At 38.2% G+C, this 21090-nt stretch overlaps 1 protein-coding gene across 1 annotated transcript in view; it reads left to right on the forward strand.

The window, feature by feature from the left end:
- Nucleotides 1-18610, forward strand: part of LOC149842588 (agamous-like MADS-box protein MADS3) — a 44704-nt gene extending 26094 nt beyond the window's left edge. Inside the window, exons 2-8 of the mRNA XM_090001499.1 lie at nt 13563-13639; nt 14606-14669; nt 14751-14850; nt 17057-17098; nt 17682-17723; nt 17842-17981; nt 18485-18610. Coding sequence (XP_089857625.1) covers nt 13563-13639; nt 14606-14669; nt 14751-14850; nt 17057-17098; nt 17682-17723; nt 17842-17981; nt 18485-18575 — 556 coding nt within the window. The 3' untranslated portion in view covers nt 18576-18610. The remainder of the gene's footprint in view (nt 1-13562; nt 13640-14605; nt 14670-14750; nt 14851-17056; nt 17099-17681; nt 17724-17841; nt 17982-18484) is intronic.
- The last annotated feature ends 2480 nt before the right edge of the window (nt 18611-21090 follow it).

Here is a 21090-nt window from a genome sequence, read left to right on the forward strand (position 1 = left end):
TAGATGGCTAGCACCGGAATTAGATTCTCAACATGTAAAAGGGATGGGTCTATTTTATTCCTTCTAATATATGACAATGCATTATGATTATATGTGATCACATTTGTGAAACTGAATTGATTCTCTATGACTTTGTGTATTGTTGATTATGTATAAAGGATCTCCCATTTGGTTAGAGAGAATAATAGAATAACAATATTAAATGACCAATAAAATGGGTTAGAGACCAACCTATTCATAAAAGTAATCTTAACATGTTAACTCCGCCTGTGTATAATTGTTTAGTTATACATTTTCGGTCCCAAGCCCGAATAAAGGAGGAGGGTTGCAGTAGGCCAGTGACAGCCAACATAAAAACTTAGTCACACCCTATGAATATGAACCAATATGAGAATTTCGTTGGGGCATTCCCTACTGAGCGGCACACTGTACTCTATAGGCCCGAAGGCAGTGATAAATGGGCAAGGGTTGTTGGGTTGTCGCCCAGAAGCGACGTGTTACACTAGCGCTCGGGTGTGGTCTCAAATAGGCAAGGGTTCCCTCACTTTGTTGAACGGGTGGGGGTAAAGAAGATAGTTCAAGACCATAAAATTAGGTTAGCCACTTGGAACATAGGGTCTTTAACTGGTAAGTTGATAGAGTTAGTAGATGTTATGTGTAGGAGAAAGATGGATATTTTATGTCTACAAGAGACCAAATGGGTAGGTGAGAAAGAAAAAGTGATAGAACCTTAGGGATATAAGATTTGTTATACAAGAATAAATAGGAATAGGAATGGAGTAGGGATTGTTATTAGTCGTGAGTTTATAGATAATGTAGTTGAGGTCCGTAGGAAGGGTGATAGGATTTTACTTATTAAATTAGTATTAGGTATGGATATTATTAATATTATTAGTGTTTATGCACCTCAAGTAGGTTCAGATGATTCCATTAAGCGTCAATTTTGAAAAGATTTAGATGGAGTAGTACAAGGGATATCTTGTGGAAAAAAGCTTTTCATCGGCGATGACCTTAATGGACATGTAGGCATTAGTAGGGATGGATTTGAGAGTATCCATAGAGGCTATGGTATAAGAGAAAAAAACAAAAGTGGAGAAAGGATTTTAGATTTTGGTTTGTCCTATGATATGATCTTAGCAAACACTTGGTTTAGGAAGAGGGAGTCTCACCTAGTAACATTTAAAATTGAGGTTAATAAGAGTCAGATAGATTTTTTCCTACTTAGAAAGAGAGATAGGGGTTGTTGCATCAATTGTAAGGTTATACCGGGAGAAAGTGTAGCTACACAACATAGAGTCTTAATTTTAGATCTTAGAATTAGAAAATGCTGCAAAAGGGATAGTCATAAGATATATCCTAGAATTAAGTGGTGGGCACTGAAAGGAGCTAAACAAGGAATGTTTGTAGAGCAGGTAGTTAAGGAAGTTGATTGGTGTCTCGAAGAGGATTTAGAATCAATGTGGAATAAGATAGCAGGTGGCATCAGAAAGGTGGCTAAGGAGGTATTGGGTGAGTCTAAAAGTGGTGCACCACTAGGTAAGGATACATCATGGTGGAACAAGGATGTTAAATTAGCTGTTAAGGTTAAAAGAGAGTGGTATATAAATCTAAGTAAGAGTCATGATAATGAGAATTTTGAGAAGTATATGATAGCAAAGAAAGAAGCTAAAAAAGTAGTGTGAAACGTGAGGGATAAGGTATATAAGGAGGTTTATGACAAGTTGGATATCAAAGAGGGCGAGAAGGATATTTATAAGCTTGCAAAGATGAGAGATAGGAAATCTAGGGATCTGGGTATGGTTAAATGTATTAAAGATGAAACGCAAAGGGTTTTAGTCAAAGATGAGGAGATTAAGGAGAGATGACAAGATTATTTTGATAAGCTATTTAATGAAAGGTCATGCTCAGGATCTTGGAGACTTCTCCATTCCTTTTTATGAGATGAATTATGACTTCATGCGCAAGATTCAAAAAAAAATTGCAGAGGCTTTGAAGAAAATGAAATCAAGAAGGGCAGTTGGCCCAGATGGTATACCTATCGCGGCTTAGAAATGCTTGGGTGAGAAATGTTTAGAATGATTGACAAATCTTTTTAACAAGATTTAACGGACAAATAAGATGCTTAATGAGTGGAGGAAGAGTACTTTAGTGCCTCTATATAAGAATAAGGGTGATATACAAGATTGCACAAACTATCGTGGTATAAAACTTTGGGAGAGGGTGATTGAGTATAGGTTGAGGAAGGTTGTCATGATATCGGAGAATCAATTTGGTTTTATGCCTGAAAGATCAACTATGGAAGCTATACATCTTCTTAGACAACTTATTGAGAGATATATAGAGAGGAACAAAGATTTGCATATGGTTTTTATTGATTTGGAGAAGGCATACGATAGAGTACATAGGGATGTTCTCTGGTGGACAAAGATGAAGAAATGTGTTTCTCTCAAGTACATTAGTATAATTAAAGATATGTACGAAGGAGTAGGAACCAATGTCCGCACTTGTGAAGGGGTGACAACCAATTTTCCTATAACAGTTGGGCTACATCAAGGATCTGCATTTAGCCCTTTCCTATTTGCTATAGTGATGGATGAGCTTACGAGATCAATTCAAGAAAATGTGTCGTGGTGTATGTTGTTTGCTGATGATATTGTTTTGATTGATGAGTCTAGAGCCGGGGTTAATGCTAAGTTAGAATTATGGAGACAGACATTAGAAGCAAGAGGTTTTAAGTTGAGTAAGAGTACGACAAAATATATGGAATGTCGGTTTAGTAAGCAACAAAGTAGTGATGGGAGTGTAGTGAAGCTTGGTGAGCAAAAAATACCGGTGGATGACTGTTTTAAATATTTGGGATCTATCATTCAAAAGTATGGAGAAATTGATGGAGATGTAAATCATAGGATAAAGGTTGGGTGGATGAAATGAAAAAGTGCAACTAGAGTGTTGTGCGATCATAGAATGTCATTCTGGTTGAAGGGAAAGTTTTATAGGACGATAATTAGGCCCGCTTTACTATATGGTATGGAATATTGGGCTGCCAAGAGACATCATATTCAAAAAATGAGTGCAGCTAAGATGTGTATGCTTAGATGGATGCGTGAAAATACAATAAAAGATAAGATTCAAAACGGGGAGATAGGTAAGAAGGTAGGTGTTGCATCAATTGAAAATAAGATGAGAGAGACTCATTTACGGTGGTTTGGACATATTCGGCCAAGGCCTAATGATGCTCCAGTTAGAAGGATGGAGAAATGGGTAAATATATTAGTTAAAAGAGGTTGGGGTAGGCCTAAGAAGACTTGGATGGAGATGATAGGAAAGGATATGAATGCTTTGAACCTCACCGAGGACATGGCATTGGATAGAAATGATTGGAGGAGAAGGATTCATGTGGAAGACCCAGAATGATTTTGTTTTTTGGTTCATATCGCTGACCCCAATTGTTTTGGGATGAAGACGTAGTTGTTGTTGTTGTTGTATATGAAAATATAACATTTCATAAAGAGGTGTTCATCTCCATGACTCATATGATTCATTATTGTGATACCTGATAACATGTGAACTCACATGAAGAATTAAGTCGAGATAATGGTATGAACCTCAATTTTGTGCCTTTTAGTGTCAATGAGTTAAGTGAGAGAATGTTTGATATTTCGAATCGGGTCCAAGCCTATGTGTGACCTGATTTGATACTAATGCAGGTATTAGTGGAAATTAGTGGGGAAGGGGTTACGTGAATGTGAAAGGGTTCACATTCAATATGGCATGTGAAAGGTTTACATACATGAATGCCATATAGGTAACCCCTCACTTTCCTCTCACTATAAATTGAGGCATGACTGCTTGATGAGAGCAACCAAGGTGTCCTCATTTCTCATTGGGTTCAGGGCCCTGCACACCATCAACTTAAAGGCCTAGGCTTATCATGGGAGTCAATAGGTTGAGAAGAACACCGAGCACCCACACATCATTTCATCCAGGGCATCTACCATTATATATTGTTCCTTTCACGTTCTTGTCCTATTTTTTAAGAATGTCAACATAAGCTTGTAATTTGGAGGATCCAACCAACTGATCCGATTACTCATGTTGTCATCTTTGCTTATCCTACAATAGAGGACATTAACTCTCGGTGATTGTCGTTCGTCATGGGAGACGAAAACCAACAGCTCCCACCAAGATGGTGGTACAGGAACAAAACCCAACATTGAAGATAACCACAATGTTGTCTATCCTGATCTAAGGCAGCCACACTATTTCTGAGAAACAAGTCGAAGCTCGGTTTTTTCAATAGAAAGATCACACCTCCGAAGAAGAATGTTCCCTGATACAAAGAATGAGAATCCAGAAATCACTTTGTGATGTCATGGCTTCTGAAGTCCATGGAGTTGAATTATTCTTGGAGATGACCAAAGATATGTATGACACCCTGAAGGAGGTTTAATGAGTATCAGAATAACCTTGCAGGGGTCTATCAGCTGCAACAAGATATAGCAATTTCAAGACGGACGATGAGCCCTTTCACGTCTATCTCAGCACGTTACACGATATGTGGGACAAACTTGGCCAATATCATCCCATGACCACAGATCCTAACACCATCAAGACGAGAATCGAGGAAGAAAAGGTGTTCAAAGTACTCACTAGACTCGGTCAAGATTATGACACCCTAAGGACTTGGTGCTTGACGCTGCGGCCGCGTTGTTGCCATCAAACTAAGGACACAGAAGGCACTTGCGCCATGTCTCAGGAATGACTTTTCAATAAGAACAAGGATGAAGAGAATGCTCATTAAAAAAAAAAAACTGAGGGAGGGGGTCCCCCAACTCTCTCTTGCAACAGCTGGGCGGTGAGGCACCCTGGTTTCTCTCTCTCTCCTGTGCAGCGATCGGGAAGTGAGACCAAGGTATCATCGCCTCGCTGCCAACAATAGCACCTTGGTCCCTCTTTCTTTTGTTCTTGTTCTTCTCTTTGATTAGGCTTTAGGGCTCTGATTAGAGCTTTGATTACTGAATAAGAAATTTCTTTCATAGGACTTTGATTAGGGATTTTTTATTTGATTAGGATTTTCCTTGATTTTCTAGTTAATTTGACTAGGAATTTTCTTTGATTTTATTTGATTCAGGTTTTGAATCAAATTTCTTAAATTAGTGTTTTTTATAGTTAATTTGATTAGAGCTTTTTATTTGATTTTCTTTTATTAGGCTTTGAATCAATTTTTTTAAATTAGAGTTTTTTATAGTTAATTTAATTAAGGGTTTTTATTTGATTTTCTTTGATTAGGGATTTGAATCAAATTTCTTAAATTAGTGTTTTTTTATAGTTAATTTGGTTTTCTTTTATTAGGCTTTGAATCAAAAATTTTAAATTAGAGTTTTGTATAGTTCATCTAATTAAGGTTTTTTATTTGATTTTCTTTGATTAGGGCTTTGAATCAAATTTTTTAAATTGTGGATTTTTATAATTAATTTGATTAGGTTGTTTTCTTTGATTAGGGTTTTGAATCATTTTTTTATAATTAAGGCTTTTTATAGTTAATTTGATTAGGGCTTTTCTTGTATCTAATTAGGATTGTTTTTTTTATTTTCTTTTATTAGGGTTTAAATTAAATCTTTTTTATTTAATTTTATGATTTATTTTTCTTGTATTTTAGGGTTTTTTGGTTTATTTATGATTTATTTTCTTGCATTTTAAAGTTTTATTATGGTGTTTACATTTGTAAATAAAAAGTTATGAATTCTTTTTTTAAATTACCTAAAATTTAGACATTTTTTGGTACTTGGATCCAGTTTGAGATCCATATTTTAGGCTAAAATCTATAATTTTTTGATAAACTTTCATAGTTAGATCTAATATGATATTGATTAAAGCATTTATATATAAAAAGTATCAATTATTATTTTTTCTCAAATTTCTCAATTTTTAAAATAAAATTGATATTTAGATATAATCAGAGATCGATATCCAAAGCTAAAATCCTTAATAAATATGTTAAAACACTCATTGAGTAGATCAAGTTGTACAAACCAAAACAAAGTTATCCGACCCATTATCTATGTGTGTCCATGTTGTCCGCACAGCGGATCTAACAAACATTAGACTTTGGAACACAACTTTCATTTACAGTAGAAACAAATGTTATATGGAGTACAATTATTACAGAGTTCTATCTATTTTGTTCTTTTGTTTCATCTAATCTTGGACAAGTCATCAAACAAGCCCTAAGGGGCCATCTCCTAATGTCTCAACCCCTACCTACCTTCAACATTGACTGCTCGACCATCCAACGATAAGAGATGCAAAGGTAGGTCATGAATCCATAACCAAAACAAGCTGCAGAAAAGTGGCTTTCAATACCAATGCCAAGAAGGAATCTTGCAATATGGCTCTTCTTACATAATCCAAAGAGGGAATCGACTTTGACTAAAGTCAGGGTTGCGGCGGGCCTCAATGCTCTCACTGCAGGAAGTTGAGGCATCTCAAAGAAAAGTGCTGGGAGATATACAAGCATCCCAACAATGACAAAAATCAAGGAGCTCGCAAGGAGAACAAACCCATCACCATTGATTACTTGGCCAACCTTCTATAACAAAACAACCGATTTGAATTTAGATTTAATTTAAAAGTTAAGTTGGATTTGGATTGGATGCAGATTTATTTAAATAAATTTGGATCTAAATTGGATTTAAATCCAATATAGATATCAATTAGAATTTAATTAGGAATTCAATTAGCATAGAAATAAGAAATTAAATTTTATTTAATGAAGCAAGTAGGATCCCAAGAGGGGGACACATCCTACTTGGCAAAATTAAAGTATCCCCTGCATTCTTATTTTTTTTTTTTTAGAAACCTATACTTTGGATTAAAGTCACCGCCAATCATCAATTTGGATCCACACCAAGCATTACATCAACTAACGACCTTGCCATCACAACTAGTTCTATTGGAAAACAGTGGATTGTTGGGCCATCAATCACATGACAAGACACCACGAGTAGCTATCTAATGTTAAGCATGCCGATAAAAAAAACTCGTTCATATAGCTAATTAATCTCTTATCCCAGTGCAAGGAATTGGTGACATCACATTCTTGAACCAAGATAAAATGTTAGAAGTTCTTTACATTCCTCATTTTCCCACTTGCTTATTGTCTCTCAAGAGAATCACCAAGAGCCACAACTACATTGCTGTTTTTTTTCCTGACAATGTTGTGTTTTAGGACTTAAGCACGAAAAAAATGATTGGTAAAGGATACAAATCCAACAACTTCTACTTTTTAGATGCTGAGACTCAAGCTCACTTGGCTCGAGGAAACAATGATCTCAACTGACTCAGGCATCCCTCGAATCATAATTTAAGATCATTATTTCATGATATTATTGCATGTCTTGACACTAGTGATGCATGTCAATATGCTAAACAATCTAGGGCTCCCTTTAAAAACTTTAATGATAGATGTGAGAGCATTTCACTACAAGAAAAATGCTAATTAGCGACGGAAATTTGCGACTGATTTTTTTCGTCGCAAATTTGCGATGGATTAGCGAGCGAATACTATTTGTGGCTAACATTTGAAATATTTGCAAAATTAGCGACGGAAATATTTTCATCGCTAATTAGCGATGGATTAGCGACAATGTTTTTTCGTCGCCAAAACACTACAAAAAATGATAATTAGCGACAAAATTAGAGAGGGAATTTTTCCGTCCCTAATCCATTGCTAATTAGCGACGGATTAGGGACGAAAAAAATCCCTCGCTAATTCCCTCGCTAATTTTCGATTTAAAACTGTCTCGCCTGAGGCGCGAAATTTTCCCTCCCCCCCGTTCGAAATTTTTCTTCCCTCTATTTTTCCACCATAGAATATTAAACTGATTCAGAGAGATTTTCAATAAATGGGTGAAGTGCCACCAATTCAGGCCGACCAACGTCTTCTCGCCTTCTCTCCTAGAAGGCCATCTTGGTTTTAGATTATCAGAAAAAACGGCAAGAGGAAGAAAAAGAGAAGGGACTCACAGGAGAACCTATTCTGGTCGGGATCTGGTCAACGGCCTTCGTCCCTCGCAATGACGGTCTCTCCATCTCCGGCGTGAACTCCATCGTTCTTGGGAACGCGAGCCTCTCCGCGACCGTCCGATTTGAGCTTCTCCGGCAAGAAGACCGCTCCGAGATTGACAGTGCACCTCAGAGATTCCTTCAAAAACAGCCAGATCACGTGCATCGTTTCCATCTCCCTCTCCTCCCGGACAACCCTAGTTCTCATCCAAACATAAACTTGTCCCACTTGTTCTTCCTTCGAGTGCTTCCTCGACGGGAAATCGAGAACTCGTACGCCCTGCCCGCAGACTGGGAAACGTAAAGAAGAGCAGAGAACTCAGCCCCAGTTCGATTTAAACCATCCTCACCTTCTCCGGCCGTGAATGGCTCACTTCGGAAGAGCGTCTCGACGTCGGAATGCGCTGGTTCTGTGAAAAAAAATTGCTCCTTGCCGGAGAACACACCGGCAACGAGCAATTTTTTTTATTTTTTTTTTAAAATTTAACGATAGATATTATCCATCGCTAATTTAAAATAGAGAATGACTCACGATGGATAATATCCGTCACAAATTAGCGACGAAATTAGCGGCAGATAAGTTCTAGCACTACTTAGCGTCGAAAAATTTGCGATGAAAGTTATCCGACGCTAATCCGTCGCTAAACAGTTTAGCGACGGATTAGCGTCAGATTAGCGACGGAATTAGGTCGTCGCTAATCCACAAGTTTCTTGTAGTGTTTTTCAGTTGATTCACTCTGATGTTTGGGGCCTACCCTAGTTGAATTATATTTTGACTATAAATATTTTGTTATATTCATTAATGATTATTCACGAATCACTTGGATTTATTTTCTTGAACACAAATGCAAAAATTTTTAAACCTTTAAAGAGTTTCATGGCATGATCCAAAATCAGTTTAATGCCAAAATAAAGATCTTTCGATCCAATAATGGTGAGAAATAAATCAGCAATGCCTTTAAGAGAACGGGGTTGTTGAGCACAAAAAACATGTATCTGCTAAAGGTTGCCAAAGCTTTTATGTTCCAAATGAATGTTCCAAAAATTTGTTGGTCTGATGCAATGTCCATTGCAGGCTATGTTACAAATTGTTTGTCTAGTCAGTCCATTGAATACAAGAGTCCTATAGAGTTGCTCAGGGGATAAAACTGTCTATCACCCACCTATGAGTATTTGGATGTAAGTGCTTCATTTATGTTCAAGAGAGACATTATAATAAGCTCTAGAGGTGGGTTGTCAAATGCATGTTTCTTGGGTATTCCTCTATTAAGGAGTACAAGTGCTATGACCCTGAAAACAAGAGATTATATATGTCTCATGATGTAAAATGTTTTAAAAAGGAACCATACTTCATTGATTAAAACTCACACTTATTTGATCTAAATCAGGGTGAGTACCAGTTGCGGCACATCAATTATGAAGCTTGTATTAGGGAACATCAGAGGGCTAGGGAGTTGGGTGAAACAAGCTTTCCTAGCCAGTTGGATAAAATTAGAGGGTTTTGATATTGTTAAGCTATGTGAAACAAAGATGGAGGCTATTGAGGAAGTGTTTATACGTTCAATTTGTGGAGAGGCTAGATTCTCTCTCTCCTTCTAAAGGGTGTTCAGAGGGTCTACTTATTATGTGGAAGGACAATTTGATGGTGGAAAACATCTCCCTCAATGAATTCCCAATCACTTTGAATTTTAGACCACCAAAAGGTTTTTCTACTTTCAGGCTTACATTTATTCATGGTCCTGTCACTTGCAGTTTTAAAAATAAGTTCTGGGAAGAATTGGACAACCTAGCACTTCAATCCACCCTACCTTGTGTTGTTGGAGGTGATTTTAATGCTATTTTGTCAAGTGAGGACTCAAATCAGATGCATCTCTCATCTAGATTTTCAAGGAAATTTAATGAGTTTATTCTTGCCAATAATCTACATGCAATCAACATGAAAGGCGATCCATTCACATGGAAAAACAAGTTGTATCCCCCAATCATGAAAAACTTAGATCATTTTTTGCTCTCTAAAGACTTCCTCAACTACTCACATGATGTGCACTCTTGTATTGGTAACTTCACAATTTCAGATCATGCCCCCATCATATTGAAGTGGAATAATTGATGGTCAACCTCGAGAAACCGATTCAAATTTAAGCTTTGGTGGCTTCGTGAACCGAGATTTATTGACATAATTTCCTCTTGGTGGTAGGAGAACCATGAAGGAAAATGGGCTGCTCAGCGTATTCTTAAAAAATTTACCATGTGAGAAGGGGTATCATTGCTTTGATAAAAGAGCAGGCCAAGCCAAAGTCAAAGACATGCATTCTTGGGAAGAACAATTAGTTGCACTTCAAGTCTCCATGGCCAATACATAAAATCCATCTCAAGCTTCAATCCTTGCAACAGAGCATGTCTTCATTGCTTCCTTGTTGTAGGAGTGGTGCATAAGGCATGAAATTGGATGGAGGCAGCGTGCAAGGGTCTCTTGGCATCCAATAGAAGATACTTTCATCCATATGCATCGAATAGAAAAATGTTCAACCACATCTCCTATGTTACTCATGAAAAATTGCATCTTCAAGGTGACTCACTACTACTATACCTCTCTAGCATATTAATGTAAGATATAGTTGTGTATCAACAATCACAGTTAACTTTGATTAAATGGTGCTAAAGGCCATAAATGATGAACAACAAACCTTACTGGGTATGTTGTTTGCCTTGGAAGAGATTTGTCTTGTATTCTAGTCCATGCCTACAGGCAAAGTCACGAGTCTGGATGGATTTCCAATTGAGTTTTTTAAAGCATTGTGAGATGTATGCAAGAATGACCTATGCAGCCGTCTTCAAGAATTTCACTCATGCATCCTTACCAAAAGCATTGGGGAGATCTATGACAATGCTTATCCCAAAAGATGGATCTAGAAGCTCCTTTGACAATTTCATGCCCATAGCACTTAGTGGTAATGTATACAAGATTATCTCCAAGATTATGGCAGCAAGGTTGCAAAAGGTTTTGGATGAAATTATATCACCCAACCAGCATGCCTTGGTTAAAGAGAGAAGATTGCATGAGGGAAACAATTCATTCTATGCACCACATAAAAGGTAAATTCTTCTTGCTCAAGTTGGACCTCTCTAAAGCCTTTGATATGGTGCGATGGAAGTTTCTCCTTGTTTAGAGAATCTCAATTTCGCTAACAAGTGGTGTCAATGGATAAGAGAACTACTTCAAGTCTCGAATGTGGTCATTTGCATCAATGGTTCCCAAGGTATGTACTTTGATTTACATATAGGGCTGCGTCGAGGTGACCCCTTGTCTCTTCTATTATTTCTTGTGGTGATGGAGGTTCTATTCTCTATGCTATGTGTTGCTTCCTCTTGCGCTCTTTTTGTTGGTGTCAACTTATCGGGCTGTCCTAATCTCATTCATGTCCTTTTTGTGGATGATATCCTCATATTTGGGCTAGCATCCATTTACAACATTTTAAATTTTGGACTTCGATTTGCCTCTTTTCATAAATTTTTGGGCTATCCATTAACAGCCAAAAATCATGCTACATCCCACTAACCGAATCAAATAGGAAGTCAGTGTTTGCCTCTAAACTCTTTGGATGTTAAACCAGTGCTCTTCCTACTAAATAGCTTGGACTACCTTTACACCTTGGGGTCTCTAAAGATAAATATTGGAATGAAGTTGAAGCTAAAGTTGTAAAAAAAATTAGTTCTTGGGCTGACTTTAACCTAGCTCTAGTAGGGAGGGTAATCCTTATTAAGCATCTTTTATCCTACTTGCTTCATTTCATCCAATTTTTTTTCACCCCCTCCAAAACTAAGAAGAGAATCAATAGAGCACTTCAATTCTTTCTTCGGACAAGGAGAAAATGCACTTGGTTTGTTAGGATGTTATTTCTAGACCTAAAAAGAGGATGGTTTGGGTATTAAGGAAATTGGCCATTGGAACAAGGCTCTCCTTCTCAAATGGGTTTGGCTATTGTCAAATGTTAACAAGGCTTGGGTCAATCTAGTCTCTCAAAAATACAATTTGAAGGGTTGGCCTTGGGCATGGATGGGTGGCTCTAAGTGGGTTAATGGTTCCGATATTTGGAAGGGAAGGGCTAAGTTGATACCGTTATTTTTAGTCTTTTCATGTAAAATTGGGTAATGGGTCCAAAACTAGATTTTGGAAAGACAATTGGTGTATCTTGGGGTGTTTCAAGAACATGTTTCATAGCTTGTATTGGGCAGCCAAAGGGAATGATATGTCAATTTTGAAAAAATAAAATTGAGTGGGGTATTTAACTTAGAAGAAATCCTTCACCCACCCTAAACTGACTCATCTCTTTGGCCTCACTCTACCGATGGTGTTTTTTTGGTTGCTTCATGCTACCGCATGCTTGGTCTACCTTTGGTTCTTCCACTACCAGTTGAAGAGCTATGGGATCACGCATTCCCAATTTGTGGTTCCATTAATGCGTAGTTGCTTATACATGATAGGCTTCTCATGGATCAAGTTATGCAAAGGCGGGTGTTCAGCTTTCCAAGTCAATGTATTTTGTGCAAAAAAGTTGAAGAATCCGCATACCACATTTTTTGGGAGTGTGCTTTTGCTAGAAAATGTTTTCAAAGAGTATGGCATGCTTCTCATAATTTTTGGAGCAGCGTTGAGGTTCTTAAAAAAGTGTTGAACGAGAATTTTCTGTCAAAGAAAAACCTGAAAATTTTCTTCTCTTGGAGATGCTTTGTACTTATCTTATGGAGACTTCTATGGCTTCAAAGGAATGGGCGTCGTCATTCAGAGTTAATGCAACCAAGTTATTTGCTAGCATCTTCAGCCTTGCCTGAGTTGTATCTTCGAATTCAATTCAAATGGCCTCAACTGAAAGAGCCATTTCCTCTGTGTTTGAATATGATTGAACATGAAGTTTGACATCTACTTACTCTTTTTATTCTTGTAATACTTGTTTATCTAATCTATTCTATTGAATATTTTTCTTTAAAAAAGAAATAACATAATGGTCAACCTTTTTTTTCTTTTTGAGAGAACTGAAGATTCATTAATAAAATCAGAAAGTAGAGAGGGCAACAAAATGATGAGTATCATCCTGTTTAAAGAAGGAACTGCAAAACCGAACAAAAGGTAAAGGACAATGTGAGAATAAAATCAGTGAAATGGAGAGGAAGGGGTAACAATCTGGAATTGGCATTCTTGAGATGTTCTTTTATTCGGGTCATAAAAGACAAGTATCACACTGTTTGCTTTCCCTTAAAAAAGAAAGAACAAAAGAAGATAACCCGCAAGAGTAAGTGGATGATGAAGATTGGGCATGACTTTTTCTTTTTTTTTTTGGTACCTTCTATTTCTTATGAATGAAAATGGCTATTCTTGTAGGAAAAAATTAAAAGAACTCATTTTGCCCTAGAGAGTCGAGTTGTTTGTTTGTATTATGTTGTGGATAGAAAGGTGTAATGTTTCAACTTTCCTTCTTTTCTTTTTATTCTTTTCACAGTCTCGGCAAAACAATTGAGAGGTACCAGAGATGCAATTACAATCCACTAGATAATAGTATATCTGCTCGAGAAACACATGTATGTTCAAGAAAACCCCATTCTTCAGATATTTTATAAGTGCGTGTGTGTATATGTATTGAAAACCTTATCTAATTCATTCTAAAGATCTTTATTCAATTCATGCTTTGTCATCGAATGACTCAAATTAAATAGCATTTAATACTCTGCTTAAGTTGAAGCCAATCTTTGCACTATGTATTGGTGTCTTTGTGGGGCTTATTTTTGGTACTACCATAGTACCATAGTATTTAGGAAAAATATGGTTCAGGTTATTTACTGAAGCGAACTTTTATAGATCCATTTGTTGCTTACTAAGAAGACATGCTTTTGTCTAACTGTTTTCATGAAACAATTGCCTTCTTGGCTGTGAACTTTAATTTGGTGTATTGTGGGCCATCAGTTTTTAGATTCTTTAAAAACCTATCTAGCTAAATATCAAAATCACCTAATTTAATGCATGTTCTCCTTTAAGAAACTGGGAAGACTACGATTATAGAGTGAAATCTACTAAGTATATGCAATATTTGAAAATTAATGGGGCTAGTTGATAGTATTATCAATAGTTCCAAAGATATGTGTGCATGTTCCTCCTGCACATGCCTATTCATGCATATGGCTATAGTTACTAATTCATACGATTCCTTGAGATAGTGGCCCACTCCTAAAATCTATTTCTACAACTAACAAAAGGCTATAGCAAATGGTAGGTTAAAAACCTTTTTTTTTCAAGGAAAGAAATTCATTGAAGATAGGAAGAATTTTCTGTGCATGCATGTGTGTGCGTGTATATATATTTGTGTTATTCATGCATTGGTTGACCACAGCTCATGGGCAACAGTAGCTTATGAAATTTTATTCCTGTCCTCTTTCGTTTATTTTGAAGGTTTCATGGCATCAAAACACTTCTGAGAGTGTATAGTGAGCGTTTTTAATTTGATACTGTTTTTTTAGAGAATAATCTGATATTGTTAACTTTGAGGACAAAACTGGTACCAAGAAGTTGCAAAGCTTAAGGCAAGATATGAAGCTCTACAACGTTCTCAGAGGTAAAGGATAAGAGAAAAAAGTGATATTCCTCTTGTTGTGCATGCAAGCTTTGCGTAGTCAAATGCCATCTTTCCTTGTAGGCATCTACTGGGAAAGGATCTTGGGCCATTGAGTCTGAAGGAACTGCAACAACTGGAGAGGCAGCTTGAGACAGCACTCTCACAGGCCAGGCAAAGAAAGGTGGTATCATTTTCTTTTTTCTTTTTTTTTATGACCCGGAGCAACTGCACCGGGCACATGGTAATGGCTCAAGAATCCTGGCATCACATTTTTGTCTTAAATGGGATGCAAACTGTAAGTACTGTTTTGTAGTATACATGAATACGAGAGGGTGGTGTGTGTTCTCCTACGAAGATGCACTGAATGCCACAATGTGTGTTCGGGGGTCCGAATGAGCGCCACATATGTAAGCACATGTGGCTCGTATTCCCGTGTGTGTCAGCATCACTTAGCATCAGAGTCCGGTGCGATTGCAAAGACTTAAGTACCCTTTCTTGCTATTCTTGCCATGAAATGGCGGTTCGAGAAAATGACAAAAATGTTCATTCAAAAAAAGAGAAGCAACGGTTCAAAAAAAGGATAAAAATGTTCTCCATCCCGAAAGCCGAGGATGATGTTGACTCTTCAAAGTCTAAACAGCGAAATGAACCTGAAGTGCTCTCTCTTTATTTTCTGTTTGAACTTTTCATCATCATCTTCTTCTTCTTCCTTCTCCGTGAAACGCTGTAAAACCCTCTATGTCTCTAGAGAACAAATTAAGGGAGGAAAAGAGTCAGTGATCCGATAGTGATCATCATCCTCTTTCTGCTAGCAGTGGCCGGAATGTTGCACTCGTCCAGTGGGCAACCGACTGCGGCGGCCCCTCCTCCGCCTTCGAGGGACACCTACAACGGAATCTTCCTCCAGTACACCTACAACAGAGTCTTTCAAAGTACAATCCATCTACCCCCTACGTCGGCAATACTTTTGATCAGGGCTATGCCTTCTAGGCCACCCTGACGTTGCTCAACACGGGCGTCGGGAATGGCACATTCCTCTCCGGCTTCCCCATCACAGACCTCAAGACTGCCATCGGGACGACTGGCGACTACAGCCTGATCACGGCAAAGATCGTGCTTAAGGGGGTGGTGTTCGGCATTGCGATTTACAAAAATTGCGTAGTGCAAAAAAAATGGCAAATCGCAAAATCGAGTAGCAATTTATGAAAATCGCGTAGCGAAAAAAAAATAAATGGCAAATTGCTATGCGATTTTCGTAAATCGAGTAGCGATTTACGAAAATTGCGTAGCAAAAAAAATGGCAAATCGCTAAATCGAGTAGCAAAAAAAAAAAAAAATCGCAAGAAAGGGTGTTACAAAAACCTCGAGCAAGAAACAACCGAAGGAAACATATGAGCGCCACGATCAAACAAAACACTTTATTGATCTTTTTCGACAATTACAAGAGGAAAAGAAAATAAAGAATTTATACAAGGCCCAAAAAAATTTTGCTCTAGGGGGTGATGCCCCCCAAACCTTCCCCCCCCCCCCCCCCCCCGGCCAGGGGTGCCCCCCTGACCCCCGCCCGTTAATCGTGCAGCGGGACTCCCCTCCTGTAAGGGCAAAAACTCTGAATCAGGCTCCATAACTCATCAAGTTGAACCATGCTACAGTCAGTGCACAGGTCAGTCGGTGTTTGATGGAGCAGTGTAGGATCGTCTGCTGGATGTGCACAGAGGCAGAAAGAAAAGGGAGAGAAAAAGAAGGTTGATGTTCATGGCCTTCTTCAGGGGGGATTCCTTTCTCGGATAATCCTGCAGTACAGGGACTGGGTCTTAAATAACCATCTTCAGGGTACTTAAGTCTTTGCAACCGCTCCTTTTCTAGAATCGTCGTTTTTATGGCACTCATGAAGGAAAGGGTATTTAAGTCTTTGCAACCACACCGGACTTCGATGCTAACTTATGCTGACAAACATGGGGATACGAGCCACACGTGCTTACATACGTGGCGCTCATTGGGACCCCCGAACATGAGATGTAGCTAACGGCCATCTTCGGGGGGTGCACATATAACCTGCTTCGCATGAATACTACAAATTTCTTAACACAAATTACAACATGCCACCAAAACCAAGTGCAGAATGCATATCAAACATGAAAAGGAAATCAACAAGAATGCGCGGTTCACCCTATCTAATGAGTTCGATTATGCACACTGTCAATAGGCACAACATTTCATCAAAATTGTAATCCTTTAATTTTTCCTAATCAATATATTAGACCATTTATTTAAATAATGAGTTATTTTAACATAACCCATTGTCTAGAGAAAACCATTGTAACAAGATTTAGATAATAGTTTTGCTTGAAAAGTAGTCTCTAATCATTCCTTTGTTATCAATGCAGACACAGATAATGATGGAACAGATGGACGAGCTAAGGAAAAAGGTATGTGATTAAATTATGAAATGGAGTTACAAAGATGGATGGTCCCCAGTATTCCAAAAACTCTAGTTTTTTTTTTTAATGACAAGGAACTCACCAGGATCATGCCCTAATTTGCTTCACCTTATAGTGGTAAAACCTTGGGAGGGCGATCCCACCCCCACAGTGCTGCTCCATACCTATCGTGGGTGGATTGGGATCAGGTGCAATGACATTGCACAAATATTGCAATGTGCCGCTGGACTTGATCGCCCTCCGTCTGCTGTTGCACAGCCTGTACAACAGCAGATGGGGGTGATTAGATGCAAACTGTACCTAATCCGGCCTTGTCGCAGGTTTGAATTTCTATTCTGTAGTCACGATGTACTACAGATTATTGTTTCAAGTTTCAACTACGCATACGTCCTTTTATGTACAATTTGAACTGTCAATAGACTTCAAATGAATCAAGCAAATGATGGATTAAAAATCCAACAAGCATACCCCGTATACATTCTTCACTAATCAAGTTTTGTCCTGTATTTTTGGATTCTCTTGGATTCTGCATTTTAACTAACTTGGACGCCTTTTTCTTCAACTTGGCTAGGAACGTCATCTTGGGGACGTGAACAAGCAACTAAAAAAACAGGTTTTTACTGGATAATCTCATCGGTTTTGTGTTCTGTCAAGTTCTGAATAAACAGTTCTGTTGTATATTGATGGCCTCCCAAATGAGTCTGAGAAAATTGATGCTGCTTGTATTTCAGCTAGAATCACAAGGGCATGTGTTCGGGAGCATGCCGGGATCTTCTTCTTCATGGGAATCTGGTGTAGTTGGAAACAACTCATTCAACATGAATGCTGCTGAAGCCAACCACATTGACTGCGAACCAACCTTGCAAATAGGGTTTCATTCTTTGTCTTTATATTCTTCATTCTTACTATGTCATAACGTCTCTTAAATGAGTGAAATAACTGCAATTATGGTGAAAATGGTCCATCATCCCATTGGCCAACCAAGATGTTGGAACAATGCCCCAAAGCGGTTTGGCTTAGCGCGATGGAGCCTAGCCTGCTAGACGAGTGGTCTAGGTTCTAATCTTGCGAGCATCAGCCATTCACATTATAGCCAAAGCAAGGCGACTCCCTGGGGGAGAGGTGTGCGGCGTGCCCCACAGTTTTAGACTGTCGGAGAAGCGACCATAGTTGGCAAGCATAGTCCAGCACGGCCAGGGGGTGGTTTCTTCATTCCCCACTGAAAAAAAGATGTTGGAACATTTATTTCTAAAGCAGATGCTCCACTGAAGTTTCACAATGCAACCCTTCTGCAAATTTTGAATTATATCATAGCCTTTTGTGGATCAGCCTTGGTAGAATCTCTAACACCATGCATTAAATTTTTTCAAACAGGTACCAGCAATTTGCTCCTCCTGATGGCACAAGCAATATTGCTAGGAGTGTGGCTTCCGAGAGTAACTTCATTCAGGGTTGGGTTCTTTAATCCATATAAAGTGAAGTGGAAGAGGAAAAGGATAGAAAAAGGTAGTATGGGATGTGGTTTTTTTTTTTTTTAAGGAAAATCTGTATGTATGGGATGTGGTTTATTTGAGGCATATTGCTGCGGTCATAACAATAATGCAATGCTGGTCTAAGATTACTGGTTGACTCTATGTAATTTCTCCATGGTAAGCACTATAATAAGGAAAATAGCTTTTGTAAATTGATGGAGCTTATCAACTACTTGTGGATAAAGAAATACCTGAATATGCCACGCCTTGTAGTTTAGAGGGAAAAGAATGTAAGGAAAACTAGGGAGAAACAGGAAAATTCTTCGAGTTATTATGGTTTTTCATGCGCCTAGAATGTGTTCAGGGGAACGCACTTATCCAGAAAAGTGGTATGACTAATGCATGGGGATATGAAGCAGAATGCATTAATATCCCACTTATCTAACATTTTATGGTAAATGCTAGATCAGAACAACCCCTTACAGACACAAATCGGAGGTTGCCGGAGTTGTACCGGCTTAGGGAGGAGGTACTGACCCCTTCGTCCTAGGTTTGATTCCCACCAGGTGTGTGGGTGCCTTTCACTGGTGGTCTTCACAGTGCTTATAAAACAGGTTCAATGACCCCGCTGTTTTGCGCAAATTAAGAGAAATGAAATTCAATTCTAATAAACGAATACCTGTCCTAACAGGAATGTAAATAAGAAATGGTGTGTTTTCAATCTTGAACATGTCACAAAATTACTGTCACAAACAGATACCAAACAGAACTTTATTCTCAAAACAAATCAGATTGAATGAGAGGGTGGTGTATGTTCCCCCTGAAACACGGGGCCGCGTGTTCAGGTGTCCGAATGACTGCCATGTGGCACTCATTCGGCTGGTTATGTACGGAGGAAGATCTTGGGTTTTGCAATATTCCTTCCTCTGTACACCGTGTTCAGGGAGTAACATACAACCTGCTCGGAGATTGAACCTGTAAACATTCATGCATACACAGGTCTATAATGACAGCAATCAGTCCATTAACGGTCAATATATCCAAACATAAAAATCACGATAAAAGGGGAGGAGGGGTTCACTTAAATACGGCGAAGAGCTAGCTAGCCAAGGGTTTTTCTTTCGTTCCTCACCTCACAGCATGCAAACCAAGCGAGTAAAGGTTGTTGTCCAGCCGTAAATATCCCAGTGGCACAAACTTTCCATCAGGCATCAAGGAGGATGAGTGGAGGGCATTTTACTTGTCTCACACGATCAGTCAAGAGGGGTTTCTTTTTTTACAAAAACAGGCACATCTTCCTCACATTTTAAGGGTTTAAGAAGAAGAGAAGGAAGAAGCTAACATCTTTTGATTTGGGGACTAGGGCTGCCGCCCCTTGAATCCAATAAAAGAGATCTAATGTTCAACAACCATGTGAGGGCCTTATGAGTTCTTGAGGTTTTCAACAATTCTATTTGAGACCCAAATGAAACTCAAATACCAAAATACATATCTGAATCCAAAATAAAAATCTACCCAAAAACCCATCACATCCTTCAATAGCTTAAATGGATCCTAACAAGCTACTGGAATTAGATCTGGATTCGTAAGGTTAATCCAAAAAAACAAAAATGTTAGAATTTTTGTATACAAAATCCTCAAAAATTTTAAATAGTACTTATATTCTAAAAAAAATGATTTTCGAACAAAAATAATTTCTAGTTTCTAAAAAATAAAATCTGAAAGTTTTAAAAATACTAAAAAAAAAACATTTTGGCCTACAGGCTTGATTTAAGCTGGGGATCAGATTGGCAGCCGGAAATCGTGTCTCCAAGAGTTTGAGAGTGCAGTGGGTATGAAGGTAAACAACTCTAAATCCGTCATTGTCCCATTCAATGTTGATAATGAAGCTATGATTCAGATTTCTTTGATGGTGGATTGGTCTGTTTGTAAGTATTCCTCTATGCATGGGTAAATTAAATATGTCTATGTGTGAACCAATTATTGCTAAAGTGCAGCAATGTATTGAATCTTGGAAGGCCAAGTTCCTCTCTGGGAGGATTTTACTTATTCAAAATACATTATCTTTGATTCCAATTTTTTGGTTGCTTTCTTTTTAAGATACCGAGAAAAGTTATTACACAGTTGGAATCATTGTTTAGTAATTTTCTTTGACAGAATTATGAGTCTAGGAGAAGACCGCATCTAATAGTAGGAAGTGCTTTGTAAGCCCGAGGAGGGTGGTGTCGGCATCCGAAGGAGGAGATAAATGTTGCTTATATGGCTAAGCTTGCACTTTCTTATTCATGGTGGTCGTAGTTCATGAGAAAAAAATATTTGATAAATAGAAGCCTCTGGAGTGCTAATCCAAAGGTGAGCTCAGGGAGTGGAAGATAATTTGTTGGGGCTGAAGACACATAAAGATGTTCATATCCTGTAGTGTAAAGGACAATGAGTCTACTCAGTTTTGGACGAACCCTTGGATTGGGGTGAAAGATGGACTGCATATCTTTTGGACACTCGATTTGT

Source organism: Nuphar pumila, chromosome 3 (genome assembly GCF_984573655.1).
Source record: "Nuphar pumila chromosome 3, dmNupPumi1.hap1.1, whole genome shotgun sequence".
NCBI lineage: Eukaryota > Viridiplantae > Streptophyta > Magnoliopsida > Nymphaeales > Nymphaeaceae > Nuphar > Nuphar pumila.